General features: G+C 38.7%; 1 protein-coding gene and 1 pseudogene across 4 annotated transcripts; one reads left to right on the top strand and one right to left on the bottom strand.

Moving 5' to 3' along the window:
• The first annotated feature begins 1,812 nt into the window (after positions 1-1,812).
• LOC120461556 (uncharacterized) lies at positions 1,813-10,322 on the top strand. Of its 4 annotated transcripts, none has more exons than XM_089130873.1 (3): positions 1,813-2,581; positions 5,279-5,364; positions 7,767-10,322. In XM_089130873.1, the coding sequence occupies exons 2-3, from the start codon at positions 5,307-5,309 to the stop codon at positions 8,906-8,908; spliced, it is 1,200 nt and encodes a 399-aa protein (XP_088986999.1). In that variant the 5' UTR covers positions 1,813-2,581; positions 5,279-5,306; the 3' UTR covers positions 8,909-10,322. The 4 variants fall into 4 exon arrangements, with proteins under 4 accessions (XP_088986999.1, XP_088986998.1, XP_039505724.2 ...); XM_089130872.1 differs by having other exon boundaries at positions 1,814-2,581; positions 5,185-5,364; positions 7,767-10,310; XM_039649790.2 differs by lacking the exon at positions 1,813-2,581 and adding an exon at positions 4,603-4,734.
• A 2,222-nt stretch (positions 10,323-12,544) lies between these two features.
• On the bottom strand, positions 12,545-14,275 carry LOC120461569 (uncharacterized; annotated as a pseudogene).
• Between the last annotated feature and the right edge of the window lie 12,312 nt (positions 14,276-26,587).

The raw sequence follows: 26,587 nt of genomic DNA, 5'->3' as shown, positions 1-26,587 counted from the left end.
AAATTAAGAGAGAGTCATTTAGTGCAAATATACACGAAAAGATAAAAGAAGCGGATATAGAAAAGTTTGAATTTAGTCCATCTGTAGTCTATCCACCGCACCCACCGTGGATGATAATGCTTCCAGATGTTGATATAACTTTACATGAAAATATTAAAAATTATAGGGGGGATAGTGGTCAAATGGCTATGAGATATGTGGATAATTATTATGGATATGTGCAGATCTTTACTGATGGGTCAAAACAACCAGAAACAGGAAAAGTGGCAATTGCATATGTGATACCAGAGTTTGATATTCATTTTCATGCAAGAGTTTCAGATCATTTGTCGGTGTACTCAGCAGAACTAATAGCAATTGTGATGGCGTTGCAATGGGTAGAACAAATTAAACCACTGAGAGTAGTTGTGTGTTCAGATTCGTTGTCAGCTTTAGAAAATTTTAAATTAGGTAATTCGAGTGAGAGGCATGATATTGTGTGTGAGATATTGACTTTACTTCATAGTATTCAAAATGGGGGGACGCATATAAAGTTTGTTTGGGTTCCGGCCCATGTAGGTATGGTTGGAAATGAGATGGCAGACAAGTTTGCTAAACAAGCTTTGAAAGCGACAAATGTGTCTATTATATGTAAATTATCAAGGTCAGAAGCTAAATCAATAATTAAAAAACATGTTAAAAAGCTGTGGCAAGATAAATGGGATAGGGGAGATAAAGGGAGGGGTTTTTACATGATAAATCCTGAGGTTGGTCAAGGTCGTCTGGTTGTAAGATGTCGAAGAGAAGAACAAATTTTTACAAGAATGAGAATAGGGCACACTGGACTAAACAAAACATTACAGCTAATAGGAAAGCATGAGTCAGGAAATTGTGAGATATGTAATATGCCAGAAACAGTGGAACATGTTTTTATGATGTGTAAGAAATTTAAGAGAGAAAGGATTTTAATGAAAAGGAAAATAGAGAGTAGTGGGGAAAGCTTTATCTTTAGAGATATTATGTCTAAAGCTTCCGACCATAGAATAATAAAATATGTGTTTGAATTTTTAAAGAACACTAGGATCATTGAGCGAGTGTAGGTTTTTTTTTTTTTGTTATAGTGATCATCAAGCACAACATATATGGAGGGTGGCGGTAGTGCGCTAAACAAGTCCGCATCCGCCGTTAAGCAGTCAAAGAAGAAGAAGAAGAAGAAGAATTCAGTAATGGCAGCGGAGAAAGACGTGAGAATTTCTTTTCGGTCCGTTGTTGGAAAAGAAACTGCCGAATATACAGAATTTAAAGCCGGATTGTTATCGTCTCACCTCTTGTTGCACTACTGAGGACCAAGTGAAGGAGGCAGAAAGTTTGGAAGTTTGTGCTGGGCAGTTCGTGCACGATGACCGTGACATTTTGGACGGACAGTTTAGCCTGGTGTTCGCGGTGTTCGGAAGCCCCGAGTCCTGGCTGCTAAACTATGGTTGAAGATCCGCTCAGGACTCATGTCAGTCGCTCAGATTCCCAACTGTATATTTACTGATTCTTGTGATGAATAGAACATTTTGAGCCCTTGTGCACTCGTGCAGGAGGTTGGTGTGTCAGTTTTACATGTTGTAAATCATACAAATTGGTTGTGATTTAAAAAAAAATAAATGTCATAAATGAAAATGTGAAAAACCATACTTTGAAGATATTTGATTTTCAGTTTTAGATGGCAATGGTTGATTTGTTTTACTAAAAAAAAAAAAATGCCACATAAAAATGTACAAACACATACTTTGCAGACCATACTTAAGGTAATTAAGAAACAATAAGACGTAATATGAAAAAATGTTGTTTATTACACATCTGCAGATAGAGACAGACTGATCATTCACTGTAGCTGCTACAGCATTTGTGGCAGATCAGAAACGACCACAGCGGCGTATTTGTAATGATTAGACACAGCTTCCACCGTTGAATGAATATATCACTGTCCTTCGTGTCAAATATACATTTCGAATTAATAATTGTTCCTAGATTAACAAAACCTGCGGCGCTCGTTGACTGAAATCCTATTGTAAACATAATCCTCTGATCATTCGGACTTGTTTCCAGCCATTTCGGCGCGTGACATACGTCACTCACGACACCCCGTTAGCGATTGGCTATGGCAGATCGTGAGTGACTTTGGGCAGATCCAATAGATTTGAACTTTAATAGTGAACCCGCCTACAAGGAAGGAAACGTTTTTCAATGGAGCGGTTCCAGACTCTATGTGGAAATGAAATGAACTAGAGTCTGGTTGAACCAGGCTAGCAGTACTTGCACTTGAGTACAGATTTTCAGTACTTTTCCCACCTGCCTGTTATGCACACAATACATAATTAGGCTGATTCATATGAAGCCAGCGAAGCAGTTAACGTTTGTTAATTCTCTAACATATTTACGAATTTAACTGTATTTAATTGTTATTCAGTCAGGCAGTTCTTAGGACATCTATAAGGGGCATGTAAGCAAAGGCCTTGATTCGCGCTCAAACGTTAACGGGCCATTCGGAAAGCAACGCTGCTAGCTGTCACTTCGAGGAGAAGAACTTCACATCAGACATTCACAAATAGAGGTAAGTTTAAATATTATGTTGCCAGAAAAATAACACTGCAGGTGTACAGTAGTCTGTAATTTTTGTTTTGTGTTGTAACTGTTTAATCTGATGTAGAATCTAACCAAAAGGGAAAAACAGCTTGGAGAGGTTGGACAATAATTCATAAGTTATCACGAATCACGATATACTTTTAATAACGGTGAAATGAGTTTTAAACACATTTCCGATATTTCGATGAGTAGCAGCGTTTCACAGACTGGCGTTCATTCATCTCGAGCAGAAAGAGCTGCAACACATTGAATACGTTTAAATGCAGCCAATAACCCGTTCAAAACAGGAATATTAGCAATAACCCGGTCGTGCACGGCCATGGCTACGTGTTTGATGACATACACCACAGACAGGAGCCCCGCAGCAGTTGTCTGTGCTCAGCGAGGACATGTTGAGAACAGGTTGCACTCCAGGGCTTGAGTCTGCTGCGCCATGAACGCCAGTCTGTGAAATCAAATGCTGTAATCATACTGTAATGTTTATGCTGAGCACAGCTAAATGAAGTCTCCTCCCTGACCTGCTCTTAATTGTTGAAATAAAGATTTCTTTTTTTGGTGGTCCAGCGTTAGTGGCATGGGACTACGTCCCCGGGTTGCTATACAGAGCGCAATGCTTCAGAAAATCCGATCTGCCTGTTTACATGACAGTCGCATTGGCACATATCGGATCTGATTTATTTCCACATATGAACGAGGCCTGAAACCGATCTCGAAATATCCGAATGCATGCGTTTTTTCCTGTTTACACTGTCATAGAACACATCCGATTTGTGTCGCATATGAGCAAAAAATCTGAATTAAATCGGTCACATATCACTGACAGTGTAAACGGGGCCTATATGTTAACCTTTCCTGACACATTACTGTGATAAAATCATTTACACAGTAAATGAGTTAAAATTAACACAAAACTAGTGGTCCTGGAGCTCACCCATGAATGTGTCCAAATTTAACACAGGTTGTGACACATTCTTTTTAAGAGTAGGAAAAAAAAAACTATGTAAGTCACTGCTGCGTCAGATTACCAGCATTCTTCAAAATATCGTATTTTGTGTACAATAGAAGAAAGACATTTTTAAGGCATCATATAGGTTTGGAACAACATGAGGGTGAGTAAATTATGAAAAACTTTTAATTTTTCTTTCTTTCTTTTTTTTTGGTAGGGAGAAGGCAAGTTTTTTTTTTTTTTTTTTTTTTTTGAGAATTTTCAAAAATAAATGTGGCTGGTCCATTAAATACTTATACATATCACACACAACTTGTTTTTAGTCAAGCTGTTTGTAATGCATTAATAAATTGAAGATCACTCTCTGCACAACGGTATATATAAAGAGGTGATTCCTCCCCTAATATACTCTGACGCACTGTCAGATGAAATCGCTCAAGAAAAGTGAGTTTGTTCTGTGTCTGTGGCTATTCAGCTGTGAAATACTTGTTTTACAGCTGCTATCTAGTTAAAATATAAAATAAAGTTTAAGATAATTTATGCTCTTACATTATATGGTTAAATGTTATATTTTGACAGACAATTAATTTAGTCCAAAAAAAAAATTATGTAAATTATGTAATGAGTAATGAAAAAATACTTATCTTAAGCAGATGTTGTGTAGTTTAATCCATTGAGGTTATGGAAACAACTAACTGATTCAATTAGGGACATTTTATTTATTTAGTGGAAGACATCCAAGTCTGACAATTAGCTTATACGTGGAGTTTTTTTAGGTAAATCTTCATATCTCTTAAATAAATCTAAAATTCTTCAATCATCTAACTTGAAAATTAGGTCAAAAATTATATAAAAACCAACAACATCATCAGTAACACCCAACAGAAGGAGTCCAGAAGGTAATAACTTATTTGAAGTTCCAATCTTTGTCCCAAATCAAACATATTATTAGAATGTTTGTATAATCTCAAACAAGATATCAGATTTGATCTTCATCTATGAAGGAGTTTAATAGAGATTGGTTTCCGCCAGTAGAGGCGCTCGAGCAACCGAAGCAACGACACACACACACGAGTGTGTGTGGAGAAGAAGAAGAAGAGAAGTGAGCGAGGGAAGTAAACATAAACGTGAGAGAAGTGAAACGCGGCCGTTCATTCTGCTCTAAACCCGCTGTGGTGAGTATAACCATTTGATCATTGATTAGGAGAAATCTGAATCCAAACGACTAAACGAGTCAGTTCATTTAGTGAATCACTCGGAATGAATCGAACTGAACCGACTGGAGATTTCCCGTGAAACGTAAACTCTTGACTCACTGTTTTTACAGTTGGTGAATGTTATAAATGTAGCTTTCACTTTACGTATAGAAACCTGGTAAACCATTTTTAATACATGTAACTTAAATCATATCTAATGCAATGTAAAAATCAGCTAACGTTAACAGAAGGAGGTGTTCTTGTTCTAACAATGTTCAGCTCACGAGTTGAGTTATTGATCCGGGAAGTTAAAAACTGTAAATATGTTTCCTTTTCCGAACTTCTAAACTGTTGTTTGAACAAAACACTTAAAGCTGGATAACTGAGAGAGATTGCAAGTGTGATGAGCATCTTTTAAATCACTAACAGCGACCACCACAGTTCACTCCTTCAGTCAGTGAAGCTCCCACAGCCGTTCACGAGAGTTTAAATGCTGGGAAATATTCTCATCTTCCCACAATAGGAACTACTTCAGGAGAACTAGTGTAAAGATGGAGATCAATGAAGATCCCTGCAGAGTAAAAGATGAAGAAACAGAGAAACAAATAGGTTTGTGTTTTCCTTTATTCTCTCTTTAATGACTGATGAGGAACATTAAGATTAACATAAAAAAAGAACAATCTAAAACTAGATACCAGGGCTGCCCCCAACTAAAGATTTTTCTAATCGACTAGTCACATGTTTATTTTTATTTAATTACTTCAAATAGCAGGGTGAAATCTTGGTGGAGAGAGTGGGGCTTTATTTTTACTTAGCCTAGGCCTATGTGGTCCTCAAGATAAGGGACATTTTTTCAGAAGTACAATGAAAGTATCTAAAGTAATTTATCAAATGCACGTAAAGCATGTTGCAAAGCACTGGCAAAAGTAACTATTAGGCTATCAATGTGTCAGAAAACATAGAAAGGAGATGTTTTAATGTTTTAATAAACTAGTGTTTTCTGAGTTCAGATGCAAAGTTTAAGTTGACTCGTCCTCTCTGCAGTAGTCTGTAGTGACCAATTTGGGCGATATGTTGAATAAATATATATGGAGATGAACGCACAGAGATGGAACGTGGCTGTTTGTGATCTTATGTATGTGCTTATTCCATTAATTTGTGTATCATATCTTAAAATGCTCAAATAATCAATACACAGGACATATCAAATAGTAGAACTTTTGTATGATGCAGTGCCAACTCTCAGGCATTCAGTGTGAGACACACAATTCACACTTTTCACACACTCTCACGCCACACATCCATTTTCTCATGCAGAGAAAAATCACGGGAGCAAAGAAGCCACTGACAGACAAGACAGAGCCAAGTTACTTTTGATATGAATCAAATTCTCAGATCTCAGATTCTGTCAATTTTATTATGAAATTCATACAAATGTGACGTAAATGTGACGTGACAGATCGCTGTAGTGCCTCGGTTCAAGTGGCAGGTGAATTGATCATCTCTTTCTAGTAATTAGTCAATAAACACACTGAACAATAGATATGTTGAAAGATAAAGTACAACTTACCTAAATGTATATCCCTCATACATAATATCAATCAATCTGTGTTTTTTAACGATTGGAAAGAGGTCAATAAAACAGCTGGAGAATAATGTCACGTTGTGTCAATCACGTTTACACACTGCCTCCAAATCTTTCGCCCGTCATCAAATAAAAAAAAATCGCCTCGGATTCGATTTTCTCCATTTTTCACATCAGTAGCAAGCATTTTGAGACGTGTTTTGACAATTCAGAACCACAGAGAGATCAATACAAAAAAGTCCATTTCAAAATTTCGGATTCGGTGTGCAAGGACATTTAATCTCTGCAGCTGGAAACACAGAAAACATTACCAGTAAATTAAAATGTTTAGACGGTCTCATTCTGTTTTTTTTTTTTTCATGACAAAATCATTACGTATACCGGTGTGCTGTTGGAAGCTTTGTTTGAATTTGTGCGCTGATTAGGCTATATGTATTTTATATAGGCAAATTAAAGGCACATTATTATGATTTATGACTTAATATAAATGTGTGATTAGTCATGGCTTAAATGAACTACTAGTCAACTAGAAAAATCTTTAGTCAAGGGCAACCCTACTCAAGTAGTAAACTAGATTTGTGCTAAATTAAGACTTAAAGGGTTAGTTCACCCAAAAATGAAAATTAAGTCATTAATTACTCACCCCCATGCTGTACCAACCCCGTAAGACCTTCGTTCGTCTTCGGAACACAAATGAAGATATTTTTGATTAAATTTGAGAGCTGTATAACTACCACATTGGCTGCCTAAGGGACTGCCTCTTGACGGCCCAGAAAGTCAATGAAGAAAGTGTTTAAATATCCCAAGTGACTACCGTGGCTCAACTATATGTTTATCAAGCGACGAAAATACTTTTTGTGCGAAAAAACAAACAAAAATAACGAGTTTATTCGACTATTTCTTTTCTTCCTTGTAGGCCAGAACGAGACTTCCTTATAGATTTCCACGACGCATGCGCGATAATTGCGATCTGAAGTAGTGTAAAGCAGATCGCAATTCTCGCGCATGCGTCGTGGAAATCTATAAGGAAGTCTCGTTCTGGCCTACAAGGAAGAAAAGAAATAGTCGAATAAACTCGTTATTTTTGTTTGTTTTTTCGCACAAAAAGTATTTTCGTCGCTTGATAAACATATAGTTGAGCCACGGTAGTCACTTGGGATATTTAAACACTTTCTTCATTGACTTTCTGGGCCGTCAAGAGGCAGTCCCTTAGGCAGCCAATGTGGTAGTTATACAGCTCTCAAATTTAATCAAAAATAGCTTCATTTGTGTTCCGAAGACGAACGAAGGTCTTACAGGGTTGGTACAGCATGGGGGTGAGTAATTAATGACTTAATTTTCATTTTTGGGTGAACTAACCCTTTAACTTTATTTCTTTGTTTCTCATTTGTTCTTTTTTTAATTTAATTTAATATGTTGATTTTAGACCTGATGAAAGTGAATGAAGACAAACAGCACCATTACACAAATGAAGATGGAAAACTGACATACAAAAAAGAAGCTAAACAACATCCGTTCAAAAATGAAGATGGAAATTCAGTCATTTCAAAGACTGAAGAGAATTTCACACGGCAAAAAGCAGGAAAATCTGGTGTCAAAGAATTTTTCACCTGCTCAGGGTGTGGATTGTTTTACGTGCATGAATCAGACCTTAAGAAACACATGAGAATTCACACTGCTAAAAAGCCGATCACTTGCATTTACTGTGGAAAGAGATTTACATATAAATCAGAGCTTAAGAAACATAAGAGAGTTCACACAGGAAAAAAAACAGAAATCTGTTCTGAGTGTGGAAAGAGTTTCATACATAAAGGAGCCCTAAATGTGCACATGAGACATCACACTGGAGAAAGACCGTTCACATGCACTCAGTGTGGAAAGAGTTACAGATCCAAAAGCGTTCTCACCACTCATCTGCGCCGTCACTCTGATGTGAGGTCATTCAGCTGTGACCAGTGTGATAAAACATTTGTTTTGGAATCAGGCTTAAAAGCGCACCTTAAAACTCATACTGGTGTAAAGCCTCACTTTTGTTCTTTATGTGGAAAGTGTTTTAAACAACTGGCCTATTTAAAAGTGCATGAGCGTATTCATACTGGTGTGAGACCTCATGTGTGCTCTGACTGTGGGAAGACCTTCATATCATTCGATTCCTTAAAAGTACACCTGAGAGTTCATACTGGAGAGAAACCGTACAAGTGCTCGCACTGTGGAAAGAGCTTCGCTCGGTCACGAGGCTTGAAAATTCATGAGAGAGTTCATACTGGAGAGAAACCGTACAAGTGCTTGCACTGTGGAAAGAGCTTCGCTTGGTCACGAGGCTTGAAAATTCACGAGAGAGTTCATACTGGAGAGAAACCGTACAAGTGCTTGCACTGTCGAAAGAGCTTCGCTCAGTCACGAGGCTTGAAAATTCATGAGAGAGTTCATGCTGGAGAGAAACCGTACAAGTGCTCGCACTGTGGAAAGAGCTTCGCTCGGTCACGAGGCTTGAAAATTCATGAGAGAGTTCATACTGGAGAGAAACCGTACAAGTGCTCTTCATTGAGTGCATTTATTAAAACGTGATTAATGAACGTATGCATGGAAAACAGCATGAAGAAATTTTATTCTAGTGTTTGTTATATACCACTTGTTTGCAGTACATACTGCGATAGACATAATTAAACACTAAACAGCTTTCACTTGTAAAAGAGAAGGGCAATTTAGAAATATATCTTCATTGATCTTCGGGACAGCACTTTTGCAAGGTTCTCAATTTTGTGTTGGTTCCATGTCATCGCCTGGATAGTGATGTCTGTTCTAGCTAAACAGTACATGAAAAAAAAATCATTTAATAAAAAATCTCCTTTGGTCATGTATTTACTGCATATAGCAGATGTTGACAAGAAGCTGTTTACCTGTTCGACCTCTTCGCTTGCGCCATCTTGGTTTCAACCTCCCCACTTAATCTTGTGCACACATTGCATATTTATATGGATAACATAGTTAACAGGGTTAAAATAATCTCGACAATGTGTTTTAGATTATACGCAGGAATTACTGAAAATAAATACACAAGTCACAAATTGGCATCTTTATTTTCTGGCAAACAGTTTACCTCACATTTCCAAGAGTAAATGTCTAAATAAATGTGTAAAGATATGTCAGTCTGTTAGCATTTCAAATTACTACAAGTGAGTTTTAGCTTTATTACAGTTTCAAGATTGCAAGATTTTACAATTGTTCTTCATTTTGCTATTGTAGTTCAGTGAAAAACGGCATTGCTATTTTTTGTTTAGGGTATACAATTTCAAAGATCATTAGGCAAAACAGCAATAGGCCTACTACTTACATGCTTTGTCTTATCATTAATGTAGTCCACAAACTTTTAAACATCTTCATCCTCACAGACTAGACACCCCTAAACAAGCCATGATCTTCATCCCTTGAAAATAATTAGAATGGCTTCATTTAAATATCTAATGGAAAAACTAACTGGGATAATTTATTATTTTGAAAATGCTTTTTGAAAGACAGATATATAATTTCCTGTACCCTTTTTTAAAGCGATTCATTCTCCTGTTACCATCTACTGCCACATAAATGGAAAACAGGCCGGACAGTCAAACCCTTTCAGTCCACAGAGCTGATCAACTGGCAGTATCTCCATTCGAAAAAACTTCTTTGAAAAGCATCTGAACTTTCCAATTTCCAAAAACCATATAAGAAATAACTCACTTCCAAAAAAGAGAAAGAAATAATTTAGTAATGAAATTAAATAATACTTTGCCAAAGAACTCTGTCGTTCTAGTAAACTGGTGAAGGCATGTATAGAGTTGACATTCCAGGAGCAGTCAGTTTCATGTGGAAATAAGACACTGTTAGATTTTGGTGATGCCGACCAGTGGTTTCAGTGGCTCGCCAATGTATTGGATTTCTCCAATACATAAAATAAGTAAGCTTGACCAGTTCTTGTGGGGAGAATAATTTATTGAAGGTTTGTAGTGTAGAAGTTCTTCAGCAGCGATGTTATCATGTCACCCTTCAACAATCTTAACCCAATGTTCAGTCTGTGAGACAGAACTTTATAAAGAAGATTATGGGCTACAAACAATAGAAACCTGTTAGGACCTCCCACAGGAGATGCTAATCCACTCTGAGCAATGCTGAGTCTTTGTCATTCACACCAATCAGTTTCTGTGGGCCATACATCTGAATGGGCCATTCATCTGTATGGTCCATTTGACACACACCTTTGCAGACACCGACAGAGTGGATTAATTATGATACACGTCACAATGTAAATGAATCCGATAACTGAAAATACAAAATCTATCAATCCCCCCTTTGATCATATTTGATCACAAAACAAACTTCATTATATACAGCATGCTGCATACAGGCTCCACTTAAAATGACAGAATAAGAGTTCATAGTGAAACGTTGCATCCTCTTGAATTCTTGAGTCCTCTGGTGGCTTTTATTTTGGAGTTGTGTTCTGTTGGAAGTGGCGGATAGGGTTGTGTTCTGTGAATGTTCAGAAGTTTTTATCTAGGTGACCAGTGCAGTCTAAACGTCGGATGCAATTGCTCATCCTCTGGAATGCTGGAACACCTGCAATCACACAAAAGAGAAACGGGGAACGTATCTTTGCCAAGGAAAATATTTTAAAGACATAATTCATAATTGCCTGACAAACTGTCCCTATTTAAAGGGTTAGTTCACCCAAAAATGAAAATTCTGTCAGTATTTACTCACCCTCATGTTGTTCCAACCCCGTAAGACCTTCGTTCATCTTCGGAACACAAATTAAGATATTTAGGATATTAAAATCGCTCCTGCATACAGTCCATAGGCTTCTTGAGGGACTGGCTCTTGCTGTCCTCGAAAAGTAATTGAAGACATCGGTAAAATAGTCCAAGTGACTACAGGGGCTCAATCTTAAGTTTATCAAACGACGAGAACACTTTTGTGCGCAAAAAAACAACAAAAATAACGACTTTATTTCAACTATTCACTTCCTTCTCCATAAGCCTATAGTCCGTTAACGTAGTGTGATTGCGTAGAGCTACGTCACACGTAGGCTCACTATTGGTCGACGCTGGTCATGTGTGTGTGATGCGTGTGACGTACAATAACAGAAGCTTACGCTATTAAACTAGTTAGCTGACTCGCGCAGAGGGAGAAATAAACGAATAGTTGAAATAAAGTCGTTATTTTTGTTGTTTTTTTGCGCACAAAAGTGTTCTCGTCGTTTGATAAACTTAAGATTGAGCCCCTGTAGTCACTTGGACTATTTTAACGATGTCTTTTATGACTTTTCGGGGACGGCAAGAGCCAGTCCCTCAAGAAGCCTATGGACTGTATGCAGGAGCGATTTTAATATCTTAAATATCTTAATTCGTTTTCCGAAGATGAACGAAGGTCTTACGGGGTTGGAACAACATGAGGGTGAGTAAATACTGACAGAATTTTCATTTTTGGGTGAACTAACCCTTTAATATTGGCAGGACACTACTGTGTTTATCAGTGGCTGTATGTTTATGTCTTCGTCCTCAGGCGACAAGCTAGGGCCTAAAAACCCTAGTCCCGCCATATCTGGACTCTGATAAACACTACTGCCGTCTATCCCTCATCTCTAGGCAGATGTTTCAAATCCCATTGGCTCACATCAGTCCACTCATCTTTTCTTTGCACCTTAACTGCTTCATCAGTTACTATGAGATCCTGTAGGCTATCCCTCTTGGATTCTAATGATGAAAATGGATTCTTGGCATTGTGTTCTACCAGGCTGGGTCTTTCATCAGTTTGGGCAAGGCTGTCAGATGTTAGATTTTCTTTGGACAGGGGCCGGCCAATGACATGTTCAAAAGGGCATAGTCCAATTTCCTTGTGGTCATCCTTACTGCATTGCTTGTCATTATGCAGTTTTGTTTTAGCTTCCATCACTGATGGCATTTGTTTTCTGGGTGCTTCATCTGGAATAAGTTTACATGGCAAAACTTGTTGAAGTTGTCTTAATGCCGCTGTATGTGCACCTCTCCTTTACGGCTTGTATAGCAGCACCTTCTACTTGGACATCAACTTTGGCTTCAGTTGTTGAGACTTCTGTGTATGCTTTTACCTTTGGGGTGGTGTTTTCATTTGTCATTTTTGCATAAACATGGAGTCCATCAGTTGTCGGATGAGATGTCACAAGTTGGTGCTGCAGAGAGAGGCTCTTCAGTTTCCCTGTGGCTCAACAGCGTTTAGCAGAGTCTGTTTTTGTTTATCTGTCAACTGCTGAAACCTCATCAACAGGTTGTCCTCATCATCACTTTGACGTTTTAAACTCAGCTTACAATCACGGACCCAGTGTCCTTCTTCGTTGCAGTACCTGCATCTTCCTTGAGTTTTTGACTGTCTATTATCTTCATTTTCTTTATGCTCATTCCACATTGTCTTGCTGTGGTATGACATATTCTTCGATCGGAATGCTCTGAGTTTGACTTCCTGTGTTCTTTCAATCTTTGCTGACCACTCAACAATCTTTTGAAAAGATGTTCCAATGCTGTCCCAGTCGTCATATCGGATTTTGAGTGCTTTTGAAACTTCAGGTTTCAGTCCATTTACAAAAGCAGTTTTCAGAGGCATGCTAGTGTCCTTGTCCAGATCCTCACTGTCATTTACACCGGAGTGTTCCAACCAGGTTTGTCTGAAGCGTTCTTCGAACTCCGCAACGATTTCCCCAGTCTTCTGCATACATGAGGTAATTCTAGCCCAATTAACCTTTGCAGGTTTCAGTTCAAACAAGAATGTTCGTACAGCTTCCCATCCAGCCTCAATGTTTTCTTGAGACTCGCCTACCCTGTTTTCAACACTTTCAGTTATCCTCTTTTGTTCCTTGTCCCTCAAGTTCACATTAACAATCATCACACCATCTACTGGATGTAAATTGTAGATCTTCTGTAAACGTTGAAGAAATTGCCATACTTTTCGTGGTTGTTTGTACACATCTGGTAACTCCTTAGACCACTTGTCTACTTGCTCTGGTAAAGCTGGCTGGTATGTCTTACAGGGAACATATTTCTTAATTATTTTTGATACGATGCGGGTTCTTCTTTCGCCTTCCTCCTCATACTCCTCCTCATTGTCAACTTCAATTTCAGTCCTTCTGTTCTTGACAATTACCGGAGCGAGTCTAACCTTTTTGTTTTTCTTGGTGACATTAGCATGTGTCTCAGGTTCAACATCACTGTCATCAGGGCTCTCAGTCGAGCTGCTGTCACTTTCTCCATGCAGATACTGACGTTGTTGAAGCTTCTTGAGGTCTTTAAATGAATAGAGTGACTCTTTCTCTATCTTGCTTCTAGATTTTATGGGATTTGGTTTTGCAGAAAGCAACTTTAACAGCTTGTTATCATTCAAGAGTCTTTCTTTTTCCTTCTTTTCATTTTGCAGTTGTTCAGCAAGTGCTCGAACTTTTGCTTTCTCTGCTTTGTACTCGCGCTGTGATTTGTCAGTCTCACACCTCTGTCGATGCTGTAGAATTTGTTTTATCAAAATCACAGACAAGCCATCTCTGTTGGTGTTTGTCCTTTAGCGCTGCATCTTTCCATAAGCCCTTTTAATGTCCGGCAAGGCCCATATTCCACTCTCTGAGTGCTTGATGCCATACTTCTGGCACATGTCATCATAGCACTTCCTCAGTCCCAGCCGTTTGCCCAAATATGCATTCAGATTGTCCAACATCTGATCAATGGAAACATTTGGAGGTTCTGTTCCATGTCTTTCTGTTGTTGGCCTCAGTGCAGGGCCATTACCATTGTTTAGTGCAGACTCAGCCATGGCAAGTACAGGAGAGGTGCCCTCAGAGGTGTGGAAACAAAACAAAATTGTTTGAGCCGTTAAAGGTGCTTATTTAAATTCTCAGCAGTCTTTAGTCTGACCATTTCAGTCACACAGACAAATCATTAATTTACTAACTTTACTAACTAGCTTAGTTTTCAATCCTACATTCCAAACAAAACATTCACATTTAGACCAAGTTTCTTTGTTTCATTTCTAGAAAAGAAAACTCCTGATTGATAAGACTCATTCAGTTCTTTCTTAGTTCTAACCTGAATTGGTTTAAATTTGTCCCTTAGACATTCGATTTTCAATCTTTCTGCATCTTTCATCAGAAGGCAAATAAACTTCTACTTTCTAACACAATTAGAATGTTTAATTCAAAACTAAAATATTGGTTACTGAATTAGCACCCAGTCAAGAATTACCAATTCTTGCAGCAACTTCAGTCCCAAACATTTTAGGCTACACTTGTTTCTTATATTGGTTACTGAATTAGCACCCAGTCAAGAATTATCAATTCTTACAGCAACTTTAGTCCCAAACATTTTAATCTTATATTGGCTACTGAATTAGCACCCAGTCAAGAATTACCAATTCTTGCAGCAACATCAGTTCCAACAGTTTCGCTTAAAACAGTTTCTACAATTTCTGGACGAATGGACTCAATTGTTGCTTTAACAATTCCTACAGACTCCAAAAAAAGGACCAAACCTTTTACTATATTTCAATGGCTCCTACAGTCTTATGAGAATGGACCAAACCTCTTCCTTAAATGATTCTTAGAGACTCACGAGAACAGGACCAAGCTATAAAACTTATTTCTATAGCTCCTACAGTTTCAGGAGAATTAACTAAATCATTTAAAAGGTTCCTACAGACTCATAAAAAAAGGCCCAAGCCTAAAATTCTCAACGATACACAGTATGTGTGACTACACTACAAATCTTTACTGGTCAACTATTATTCTTTTCAGAAGATGTTCTTTTAGAGAACTGATAAGTTTCACTCACCAAATTAGGATATTTGAGACCGGATCCAGTTGATTCAAATAAATTGTGTCCACATATGCAGTCGTTTCTGATGCAGATGCAGTCTTTCAGATACTTGAAAACTATTATGTTTACTTCTTATTGCAGCTGATGAGTTCTCTTCTTGTCAGTCTCTCCTGGCTGGCTCGCCAAATTGTTAGATTTTGGTGATGCCGACCAGTGGTTTCAGTGGCTCGCCAATCTATTGGATTTCTCCAATACATAAAATAAGTAAGCTTGACCAGTTCTTGTGGGGAGAAGAATTTATTGAAGGTTTGTAGTGTAGAAGTTCTTCAGCAGCGATGTTATCATGTCACCCTTCAACAATCTTAACCCAATGTTCAGTCTGTGAGACAGAACTTTATAAAGAAGATTATGGGCTACAAACAATAGAAACCTGTTAGGACCTCCCACAGGAGATGCTAATCCACTCTGAGCAATGCTGAGTCTTTATCATTCACACCAATCAGTTTCTGTGGGCCATACATCTGAATGGGCCATTCATCTGTATGGTCCATTTGACACACACCTTTGCAGACACCGACAGAGTGGATTAATTATGATACACGTCACAATGTAAATGAATCTGATAACTGAAAATACAAAATCTATCAACACAAACACATCTGTTATATAATGTTTCACAGCTTTCTGTGGCAGGCCAGTAATCAGACGTGATCAGTTGCAGGATGCTGGTTGTTCTGCTCACAAGACATTTTGGACATGTGAAGTGTGGCAAGCTGACATTGTGGTGAGCTATTGAAACAAAAACAATGTACTTAAAATGTATTTGTAATAGAAAAAAACAAACAATCATTAAAATAATTGTTTTACAATGGACCATCAATTGCTATGAAAATGGCCCCTTTACCTTCTGAATCCTCAATGGAGTCAGTGGCTCATTGGTACATTTGCTCAGGAGGCAAAAGGCAATCTAGAAAAATAAATTAAGTTACCATAAATAACATTGTTTGATTATTATTATGACGTCATGGACATTCACGTGATAGATTCTAAGGTTGTATATTTCTGGGGGGGGGGAAAGAAAAAAAAAACTACAATTTTTTTTTTTTTCAAATTTGTAATTGGTCTTCAATATCCACCTTCACCAAAGTTGTTGGGGATAGGGGTTGAAAGAATCCTTTCACATCTGTCTCTCGTGAAGTTTCCTTTCATGGGCCAATATATCTCAGTCTGCTCAGTACAAATGTTTATGAATGCAGTCGTTACAGCGGATCATAGATCACTTCAGTCTTGATCTCTGTATACTCGGCCGTTAAGAAAGACTCCACTATCTCTGGCCTCAAAGCTGCCCACTTCTGTTTACTTTGGGCCATTCGAATAGACCAAGTGTTTGAGGAAGTTGGATTTACGTACAGAATGTCTTCACTATCAGCTAGCAGATGAAGAGTTTCTGTAGAAGAAAAAGCTTACACAATTATAGTGTACATGGCAGTTAGTCAGATTGATAATTACAAAGCAGTAATGAATGGCACAGTAATACACACATATATCTTCAACAGCTGGCCAAACAGTGCGAGCAGACAGTGATGGACTTTCATCTGAGAACAATCAGTCATAGCAAATAATTAATAATAACTAATGATATTATTAGTGATTGGGTGTTTTTGCTAGTGATGGCTCTTAAAAGAGCTGTTGGATTAAATGATGTGGAGCATGTAGATGGAATATGAGATGTATGTGAAGAGACGGCAAGACAAAAAATAAAGAATTACTACTTTTGGAGTGTACATTAAATGTATTAAAAGCATGGTAAATGTTGTTGTAACTGTGTTTTTATGTATAACAAGGCTGAACTACAGTTACTGTGGTAAAAGCATGGAAAGGTTGGCTGTTACACTACTTCAAAATACCACAGTAGAAGTATTAACTAATTATTCTGTGTTGCAATTATCACAATGCACAAAACAGAAAGTGCAACAAAAAGTTTATCTCTTAAACTTTATCCCATTCAATTAATTTTTCTCTCTATTCTTCGAAATAACGATTGTATCGGATAAGTAAAAGTCTTTCGAATATTTTATCTGACAGCCTGTTCCTCCTTGGGATCGGAATAGTGCCCAGGCTGAAAAGCCTTTCGACCGGTGCACTAGATGGTATTGGAGTGTTGTACTGCTTCGCATTTTCCTTAATCCTGGGGAACCTGGAGAGAACCTCCCAGTCAAATGTGGTACCACTAAATGGTGTTTAAAGAGCCCCTATCATGGATTTTTTGAAAATGACTGTTCATATGGTGTGGAATATAGCTCTAAGGGAATGAAAACATCCTGCAAAGATTTATATCTGAAAGTGCACCGTATATAAAGTTATTGTCTTTCAATAGTGAGAGTCGACTCTGAGTCTATGAAATGAATTGTTTTTGAAACGAGTCATTAGCTGTTACATCGTGACGTAGATACATATTGGCCGCGCCCAGCAGACGGAAGTGTAAACTTGAAGTCTACACATTCAAATACTTCATCATAGCATCATGTCGAGAAGACGCTGTGTTCTACAATGCAAAGGCAGTTCAGCCACTTTGTTTTCATTTACCAGGGACAAGCATGTGTAGAATCGGTGGTTAGAGTTTATATTTGCAACGATACCACAACAGTATAGCCCGATTGTGTTCTCATCATTTTATTGACGGATAACGTTAGTTCAAAAACTTAAATGAATTCAAATGTGGATTCGCAAGCGGTTGTTCCTGAAGGAGGGAAGGTAGACCCCATTTACACCTGGTATTAAAATGCGATCTGTATCCAGATAAGTTATCCGGATAATAAGTACCGATTCCATTTACACCTGGCCACATAAATGTGTTTTTGCAAAACGGATATAAATCCGATCTTAAACTCCCGCGTATGCAGATTTAATGGATTGCACGCCACCAAAAGCAACAGATATGAGCTGCATTTAGTTGATCATCAGCTAATTTCCAAATCAAAGACATCAATAAGAGAGTGGCAACAGCGCTGGTAAGATAATTTCGTTTCTTTACTTGAAGATGAAGCGTCTGTGACTTACTTTCACTTTTATTTGCGATGTTTGCACGTTGGCTCGATGAATAGACGCTCAGCTGCTCATCTGCGGTGATCGGTGATGCGTGTCGCAGCGCGCCGTCATATCTGACTAGAACATGACATATAGCCTATAACAAGCTCTCACTCGTTTATTTTTTAGCATTTTTTGGGAGGAGTAAAATATACATATGTGGTTTCAACAACCAGATTGCGTTTACACCTAGTAAAGATCCGGACACAATGCGAGCCAGACTACCTCCAGATGTGGTCAGGCAGATCCGATCACGATCCGATCACAACGCATTTACACCTTGTATTAACATGCGTTTTTTATTATCCGGATAACTTATCTGGATACAGATCGCATTTTAATACCAGGTGTAAATGGGGTCTTACTTACTCAGTGTATATGGATCAGCTTCCTCCTTCGAATCACAACCTGTAAGTATTATTAATAATTGTTGCTTTTATGGGTTTTGAACGGTTTTGTAGCGTCAGGGCGCGAGGGGGGAAGGCGCAATAAGTATGTGTGTGCACGTGTCTGTGTATGTAAGTTAAGTTCAGCGCAGCTTCTAGGTCTCCAATGTCAATTTTTTTTAAATATGTGAAATGTTTGTCGCTGTTATTGGAGTTGTCATAAAGAATAGAGCGTCTTGTAGTACTGCAGTGCTTTATATCAATATGTTTATGCGTTATGCTAACAAACAATAACTGACTGGGTCTGTCATCTGACCAATCACCGCCGATTAGCGTCACGCAAAGGAGTGGTTTGGAAAAATGAGTCTTTGTACGAATCATTTGGGAGTCGGTGAGCAAATCAGTTAAAAATAAATGCATATTATAAGACAAATAAAGTGTTTTTTACCCTTGCATGCATGTTAAACTGTTTTTGGGAACTCCTAAAACAAAAATAGGAACATTTCAAATGCTATGATAGGGGCTCTTTAAATATCTGATTGGGATTTCTGTGATGAGAGACAAGGCATCATGAGTCAAGTTCCAGCGTGTAGCAGTGGGTATGATGAGCTTTCTTTTCAGCACATCCTCAACCTGGTCTGAAGCCACAGTAGAGCGACTAGTTTTTGTCCAGAGAGCTGCACACTTGGCGAGAGCACTTCTGTAGACTGCTTTACAGTCATTGTTACTGGTCAGCCATTTCTCCAGGTCATTTTTGAGATCAAGTTTAGTGTATGTGACGCACAGAGCAGATGAAGTGGCAGTGAAAATGTCTCATCTGATTCTGTGGAGAGTGCTTTAGCAACATCAGTAAAAGTGACTTCCTCCTCCTCATCATCATCGGATGGCTCGTCAGAACGATCATCAGGATGGGATTCAAACATTCTAAAGGCTTTTACAAAATTGCTGCCATTATCTGTGACACATGCTGTTACTTTATGTGATAGTCCAAAAGCTGAATGAATCTGTTCTATTTCTCTAGCAATGACATCGTAAGTCTGTCTTCCTCTCACCCTCTTGCAGGCAAGAGCAGCCTTCTCGCATTTAAAACTAATGCTGTTAATCCAGTGCACCGTCATACCAAAGTAACTTTTGTTATTGGCGGACCATATGTCCACGGTGGTGGACACATGATCCAGGGACTCGAAAGTTCTTTTGAGCTTCGATTCCATGTCGGAATAACACTTGTCCAGGTAATGGGAAAATATTTCCTGTCTGACGTTGGCTTGCGAGTCGCGGGTATTTTATCTTGTATTTTTTTAAAGCTTGGAGATTCAATGGTCGACAGGGGAAGCATGTTTTCTACAATAAATCCTGAAACAAGCCTGTTCATTTCGTTTTGTATTACCTGCTGCGCTCCAAGACTTGAGCAAAGCTTAGCCTGTTTAGGCGGGGTCGGCTGATCAGTGACTCCTTCAAAAGACTGGCGAGCAGGATCTTTCGCCCCAAGTTTTGTATTGCCATGTCGGACTAACAAATGCTTAGACAGGTTGCTTATTGAGTTGTCAGCAGTTGAAAGACACTTGTCGCCAGGGCATAGAGTGCATTTCACACAGATATTTGTGTTCTTTCGAGAAATAAACTTAAAGTAATGCGAATATCGCCGCTGGCCAAAAGCCCCTGTCGCCGTCTCAATTTCCCGCTCTCCTTCGCGCACTAGCAGCTACGTCACTCATCGATCTCGATGGCAACGCAGCACACACAAGCATCACTTAAACAGAAATAACTTTACACTCAGGCAAAAACGGCTTAGGTAACGCAGGAAAGCGCGTTCCTATAGTCTAGTAAAGTAGTGTAGTTACCAATATTTTTAGTGTTATGCGTTACTTTACTTCGTTACCCAAAAAAGTAATATCGTTATTGTAATTCATTACTTTGTAACTCGTTACCCCCAACACTGACAATGTTGTGCGAACGAGATAGATGAACAAAATCGTAGGATATAGTACGATTTAATACATTCATATGAATTGGTACGAATTCGCCGTTACATAGGGGTGTGATAAATGCGATGAACAAATCGTAAACGATTTCGTATGATTTAGCCACTTGGTTAATTCGTGCAAATTAGTACGAATTCGCCTGAGATAGGGTTGGTTTCTCTCACATGTCTGACACATATAAATAATAAATAAGATATCTCTTGGCAAAATTGATGTTGCTTCCGTGATTCAACCATAACGGGGAAAAGCTTAATTTGCGTCATCGGAGGATTTTTTGTCCAGAGGCTAAAGACTACAGTCAGTAGGGTCTGTCCCACATGTTCTCAACCCACCCATACACTAAGAAAAGATACACCATATCTACTTAATAGAAATGAGGCAACATATTACAAGCAATATTATTCATTAAATTTCACAAGGTTTGGTATTGAGTAAATATAATTTCAATTATACCCTTAATAGTTATCCATTTAGTATATTCCAATAGAAAACTCAAAAGAATTAATTAAAACCTAAACACAATTATTGAGTTGGTTTGAATCAGAAACTCCCTAATTGTGTAAATAGTACTAATAAAAAATAATTTATATTCTACACATCAATGATACATAATTGACTAATAATCATCTACATTAATCTGCACAATGAGTTGAATTTAACCAATGCAATTAGTTAGTTAAAGTTAGTTAAAGTTATTAGTTAAAGTAAATATTCCTTTCTTAGGAATAATAGGACTCAGAAAGTACAGAACTTAATAAATACTCTTAATTCTTAAAGAATTTTATTAACAATTCCCTTTTGTGCTTTAGACACATTGTAGCACGACTTTGTACACTGCAACTACAGTCTCATTTCAAGTCAGAAGTTGGATCTTGCATTTCAAACCAATCATTTGAAAAGGACAGAATGCTGAAACAAAAATAAATGCCATATTACAGAATGGTGATGTATCCAACCTGTTTCCATGCTTTTTCACCTTACTTTGCCACTTAATTGGGTCAATAATGATTGACCCAATAAAGAAAAATCCCACATAAGTGCATCTACCAAAACAAAAGCAGAAAAGTGCAATTTGCATGGAGTACAAAACATTTTGAACATTGAACTAACCACTGACATTAATGGGATAAGAGTCCAAATCAGTGCTAACTTACAAACATAGCACTTTCAGATGTGCAACACCAGTTTGCTCATGCAATTTAAACCAGAACTTTGAAAAGGACAAAATGCTGACTCCAACTATTAAAAAACAAAAAGATCAATAAAGATCTTAAAGAAAAATACTATAATGGCATGTGCCAAAACATAAATAATAAAGTGCAATTTGTACAGAGTAAAATACATTTGTACTTTGAACTTACAACAATTTAAATGTCATGACAGTGCTGGGACAACTCAGTGCTAACGTACAAACATAGCACTTTCAAATATGCAATTCTCAAGTTAGTAGAAGATGGCATTGTGTAGCACAAAAGTCTGCACTGCAATACAGTCTAATTTCAACTATGAAGTTTGCTCTTGGGGGGACTGGACTTTGTTTGACAGCTTTGAATCATCCAGTTCTAAGAAAAGTTTTTGGAATACCTCAAAGAGGTATACTTCAGCTGTCTGGGATAATTGAGATTCAGTGGGATGAAGCTTAAACTTAAGTGTAAACAGAAAAATCATACATGACACTACAGTCAGTGAAAAATAAAAAATACAACTTTTTTTTTCTTTTACAAATAGTATAATGATAACGTAATCTAAAACATGACTACCTGTGTCAGCCATAGATATCATAAAGAGACTAGATTTCCTATTGGCCGCTGGGCACTGAGAAATGCGGCCGCCATCTTGAACCGGTCGTATTCATACAGGGCTCCAGACTGCGACCAAATGGTCGCATTTTGCGACCAAAATTTGAGAGTGTGCGGCTGAATTTTAACCGTACATGAAAACCACGCCACTCATATAGAGCAACACAGTCCCGCCCACAGCCGGTGCCGGAAGTAAAAATTCAATACAATTTCTCCATTGACATTTGAGATATAAGCCATAAAAACTTAACCGTACATGGTAGACTTAAAACCAGCTACGGCTGATTGTATGTGATTGTATGTGCTCATATAAACGCCAAAAGTTCATGGGGCACTAACCTTGTTTTAAGATAAATGCCTTTAAATCACGATGTCTTGGATAAGTACTTCATTACCAACATGACATCATGACTTTTGCGTAAACATATACGCCACTTTCGCGCCAGGTGGCGTGTTATCTCTACGCATTTTGAGCTATCCGCGTGTATCCGCGTGTATGCGTATATGTCTACGCCATTAACGTCCGCGTCATTCCGCGTGTCCGAACACACAGTCAAATCTCCAGTCATAAATGCCATTAACCCCAGTGACGGTTAAGTTTAGGGATGGGGTTGAGGTAAGTCATATCTTTTTTTTACCTAGGATGGTAAGGGAACAGTCATAAATGCCATTAACCCCAGTGATTGTTAGGTTTAGGGACGGGGTTGAGGTAAGTCATATATTTATATAACGTTAAGTCAACGACGTTCATAAACACGCTGAAAGGCGATTATGCGTCTTGATAGCACGACAAAAATGGAAATACGAATTGGCGTGTCATACACACGCTACTTCATGAGATCAGTCTGTCATTACCCACAATCCTGAACAATCCCACAGTAATGCAGAGAGACCTGTGTAGTGTTGAAGTCGGTGCAGGAGAGTTATGGTCTATAGTGTCAAACGCAGCAGAGAGGTCGAGAAGAATGAGAAGGGATGTGGAGCCGGAATCAGAAGCCATAAGCAAGTCGTTAGAAATTGGTCTGTAATTTGACATCAGTGTAGGGTCCAGGGTGGGTTTTTTGAGGAGGGGTTTGATGAGAGCAATTTTGAGGGAGTTAGGAACATAGCCCGTCTCTACGGACATGTTTATTATTTTGGTTATGAGGGAACTGATAGAGCTAGTGTGGGTTTTACGCAGAGAGGATGGGAAGGGATCAAGACGGCAAGTGGATGTTTTGGATTTACGAATGATGTTTTCGACCTCCTGCTGCGTTGTGGGTGACAATTTTGATAGGGTTAGAGCAATCGGTGTAGCGGGTAGGTCTAGTGAAGTGATATTCAAAAGTGGAAATGAGGAGCGAGTATTGTAAATTTTTGATGTGAAAAAATCAAGAAACCGGTTGCAGTTTATGACGGTTGGTCTATAGAATGGGGAGATATGTGGTTTGATGATGTGATTTACTGTGGAGAACAGTTTTTTGGAGTTACCAGTATCGTTGTTTATAAGTGTTGAGTAGTGTTCTGACCTAGCCTTGGAGAGAGCTTTGGCATAAGCCCTACGATGTTCCCAGTAGGCCAACTTATGCACCATCAAGTCAGATGTTTTACAGGCACGCTCCAGGACACGGCCAGACCTCTTCATCCCTCTCAGCTCATTTGTAAACCAGGGGGCAGAGCGGGTAAACGTGACTATAAATGAACATGCAAATGAACTGTAGCTAAAAAGTATATATGCAGATGATTGGTTGCAAAATTGGATTTGTGTCTGCATTTACAAAAACAGTGATAATTAGTAAGGGGACTAATGTTTTGTGCACATAACATGTTGAAATGTTGTTTGTACTATTGCCTTCACACACCTGTAGGTTCAGCAGCAGGGGCTGAGGGACCAGGGACTGGGGAGACAGGAGAAGAGGAGGGGGTTCTTTGACCACCCTCTCTCTGATCAAATGGCTCTTTCAATTTTTATACGACACGTTGGTAACAATACTCATAGAGATATTACATTTCTTCATCTGTAAACACAACAGCATATATGCCTTGTAATGTGGCTTTATTGGAAATGCCCCTGTCACTGTCTCCCCTGATGGGTCTTCTACAGTTGATGCCCCTGGTCCTCGAGGTGGTTGTACTCTCCAATCCGGGCCTCAACCCCCTCCATATTACTGCTCGTCTCCCTTGGGGTGACGAAGGGGTCAAGAAATCCCAAGATCTGAGAGAATTTCCAACCCTTCCCAGACCCTGCTGCTGACCCACTCCTCTTCTCCGTCTCCTTCCTCTTCTCCTTCAGGTAAGTGTCCCTGAGGCTTTTTCACTTTTTACGGCAGACATCCTCTGAATAAACACATTATCTTGTTAGCAAAAAGTAGTTGTATATTAGCGGGAAAATATTTGTAAAAATAGCAGCACAGCAGCTTGCTAGCTGGTTAGTAGGTCAGTAACGTGATTCAAAAGTGAATTTTTGTACATCTTGCAACTTATCCAGGTTGTAAAATCTCCTCACTTATCCTCTTCCTCTTCTTCTTTTATTCCTGTCTCTATAAAAGTATGATGTTGAATCATAAAGCTCCGGGTCTCCATTCATAGCTAAAACTTCGAGCAGGAGTTTATTATTATGTCACTTTACCATGTGAAGCAAGCAGGCACCTTATTGGTTAACGCGGCGCAAATTGACGCAGAAGTTCAGATTTTTCAACTCGGCAGACGAGAATTGTGCTATGCACAAATAGCACTAAAATCATTTGCGCTTGACTGTGGGGGCCATTTTAGTACAGTGAACTCATTGTCATGTCCAAGAAATCAATTTGAAATGATTCGAGCTTTGTGACATGGTGAATAATCCTGCTGGAAGTAGCCAACAAAGGAAGGGTACATGGTGGCCATAAAGGGATGGACATGGTCAGAAACAATGCTCAGGTAGGCCGTGGCATATAAAATATACCCAATTGGCACTAAGAGGCCTAGAAAACATCCCCCACACCATTACACCACCAACACCAGCCTGCACAGTGGTAACAAGGCATGATGGATCCATGTTCTTGTTCTGTTTACGCCAAATTCTGACTACCATTTTAAAGGGGGGGGGTTGACTGCCATTTCACTTTTTTCATTTTAAATAGTGTGTAATGTTGCTGTTGGTGCATGAACAGTATCTGCAAAGTTGCAGCACTGAAAGTTTAGTGTAAGCAGAGATATCGTCTTTTAAAAATCAGGAAGTATATTGCCTACAAAAACAACTGGATTGGGACTACAGCTGGGTTATGGTACGTCACTAACCCACACATTTGCATCAACCACTCCCTCCGGAAAATGCAAAAAAGGGCATGCGCATATTTCAGCAGCTCCAGCTCGTCGAGTGTGTTGTTCACGCAGCTGTCAGGTCTTCTGTGCTCGGGCTTCCCACGGACGCTGTACTTTGTCAACAATGGAAAATGACGATCGTAATTTAGCTCTCTGTGCGGCGCATTTTACGGAAGACAGCTTCCAGAATCTCCACGAGTTCAACACCGGATTCAACAAGAAACTGTTACTAAAACATGAAGCAGTTCCAACTTTATAACAAGAGGCAGCAGTTGTTGGGCCACAATCTGTAAGTAGGCTAAGACTTCATCATTTTAAATGTATTTGCATGTATAATTCCAGACGTAGCCTTTGTTTTATTTTTTTCAAATGTCAGCGCTGGCTTTATAGCCACTTGGCTACTAGTTATGCTATTTTGTGTTTGACACTGGATGGTTTTACTGAGGTAAATGTGATGTCACATTTTTGTTCTCCAGCTGTTTTATTTACTGTTGAAACACTGATTGGATTACATGAGACATAATTGATTTCAGGAAGTTATTCTGCATATTTTTTCATTATTCCTTCTGATGTTCATTGATGTTTATTTACTGCTGTTACTAATAGTGAAGAGGAAGAGATGATCGGTTCATCTATCACACACATTAAAGAGTATCAAAAACACATCCAATGTGTTCAATTTAGTGACAAATGGGGCTTGAAATTTGAAAGCCGATACATTGTTACTTCCCAGATAAAACAAAACGCAGATGATTGTCATCATGGGTTAAAAAAGCTGCATTACCGTTACACCCCGACAGAGAAGAAGGGAATGTTTTTTTAGTAAAGTGCCTTGGTTTGTGGTTGTGTGTTAGTAGAAAGGTGACTTCTCTAAAGTTAGAGTCTCGGCAGTCGTCTGGAGGTC

Source organism: Pimephales promelas, chromosome 5, assembly GCF_988280905.1.
Source record: "Pimephales promelas chromosome 5, fPimPro1.hap1.1, whole genome shotgun sequence".
NCBI lineage: Eukaryota > Metazoa > Chordata > Actinopteri > Cypriniformes > Leuciscidae > Pimephales > Pimephales promelas.
This window is presented reverse-complemented; position numbering and strand designations above follow the sequence as displayed.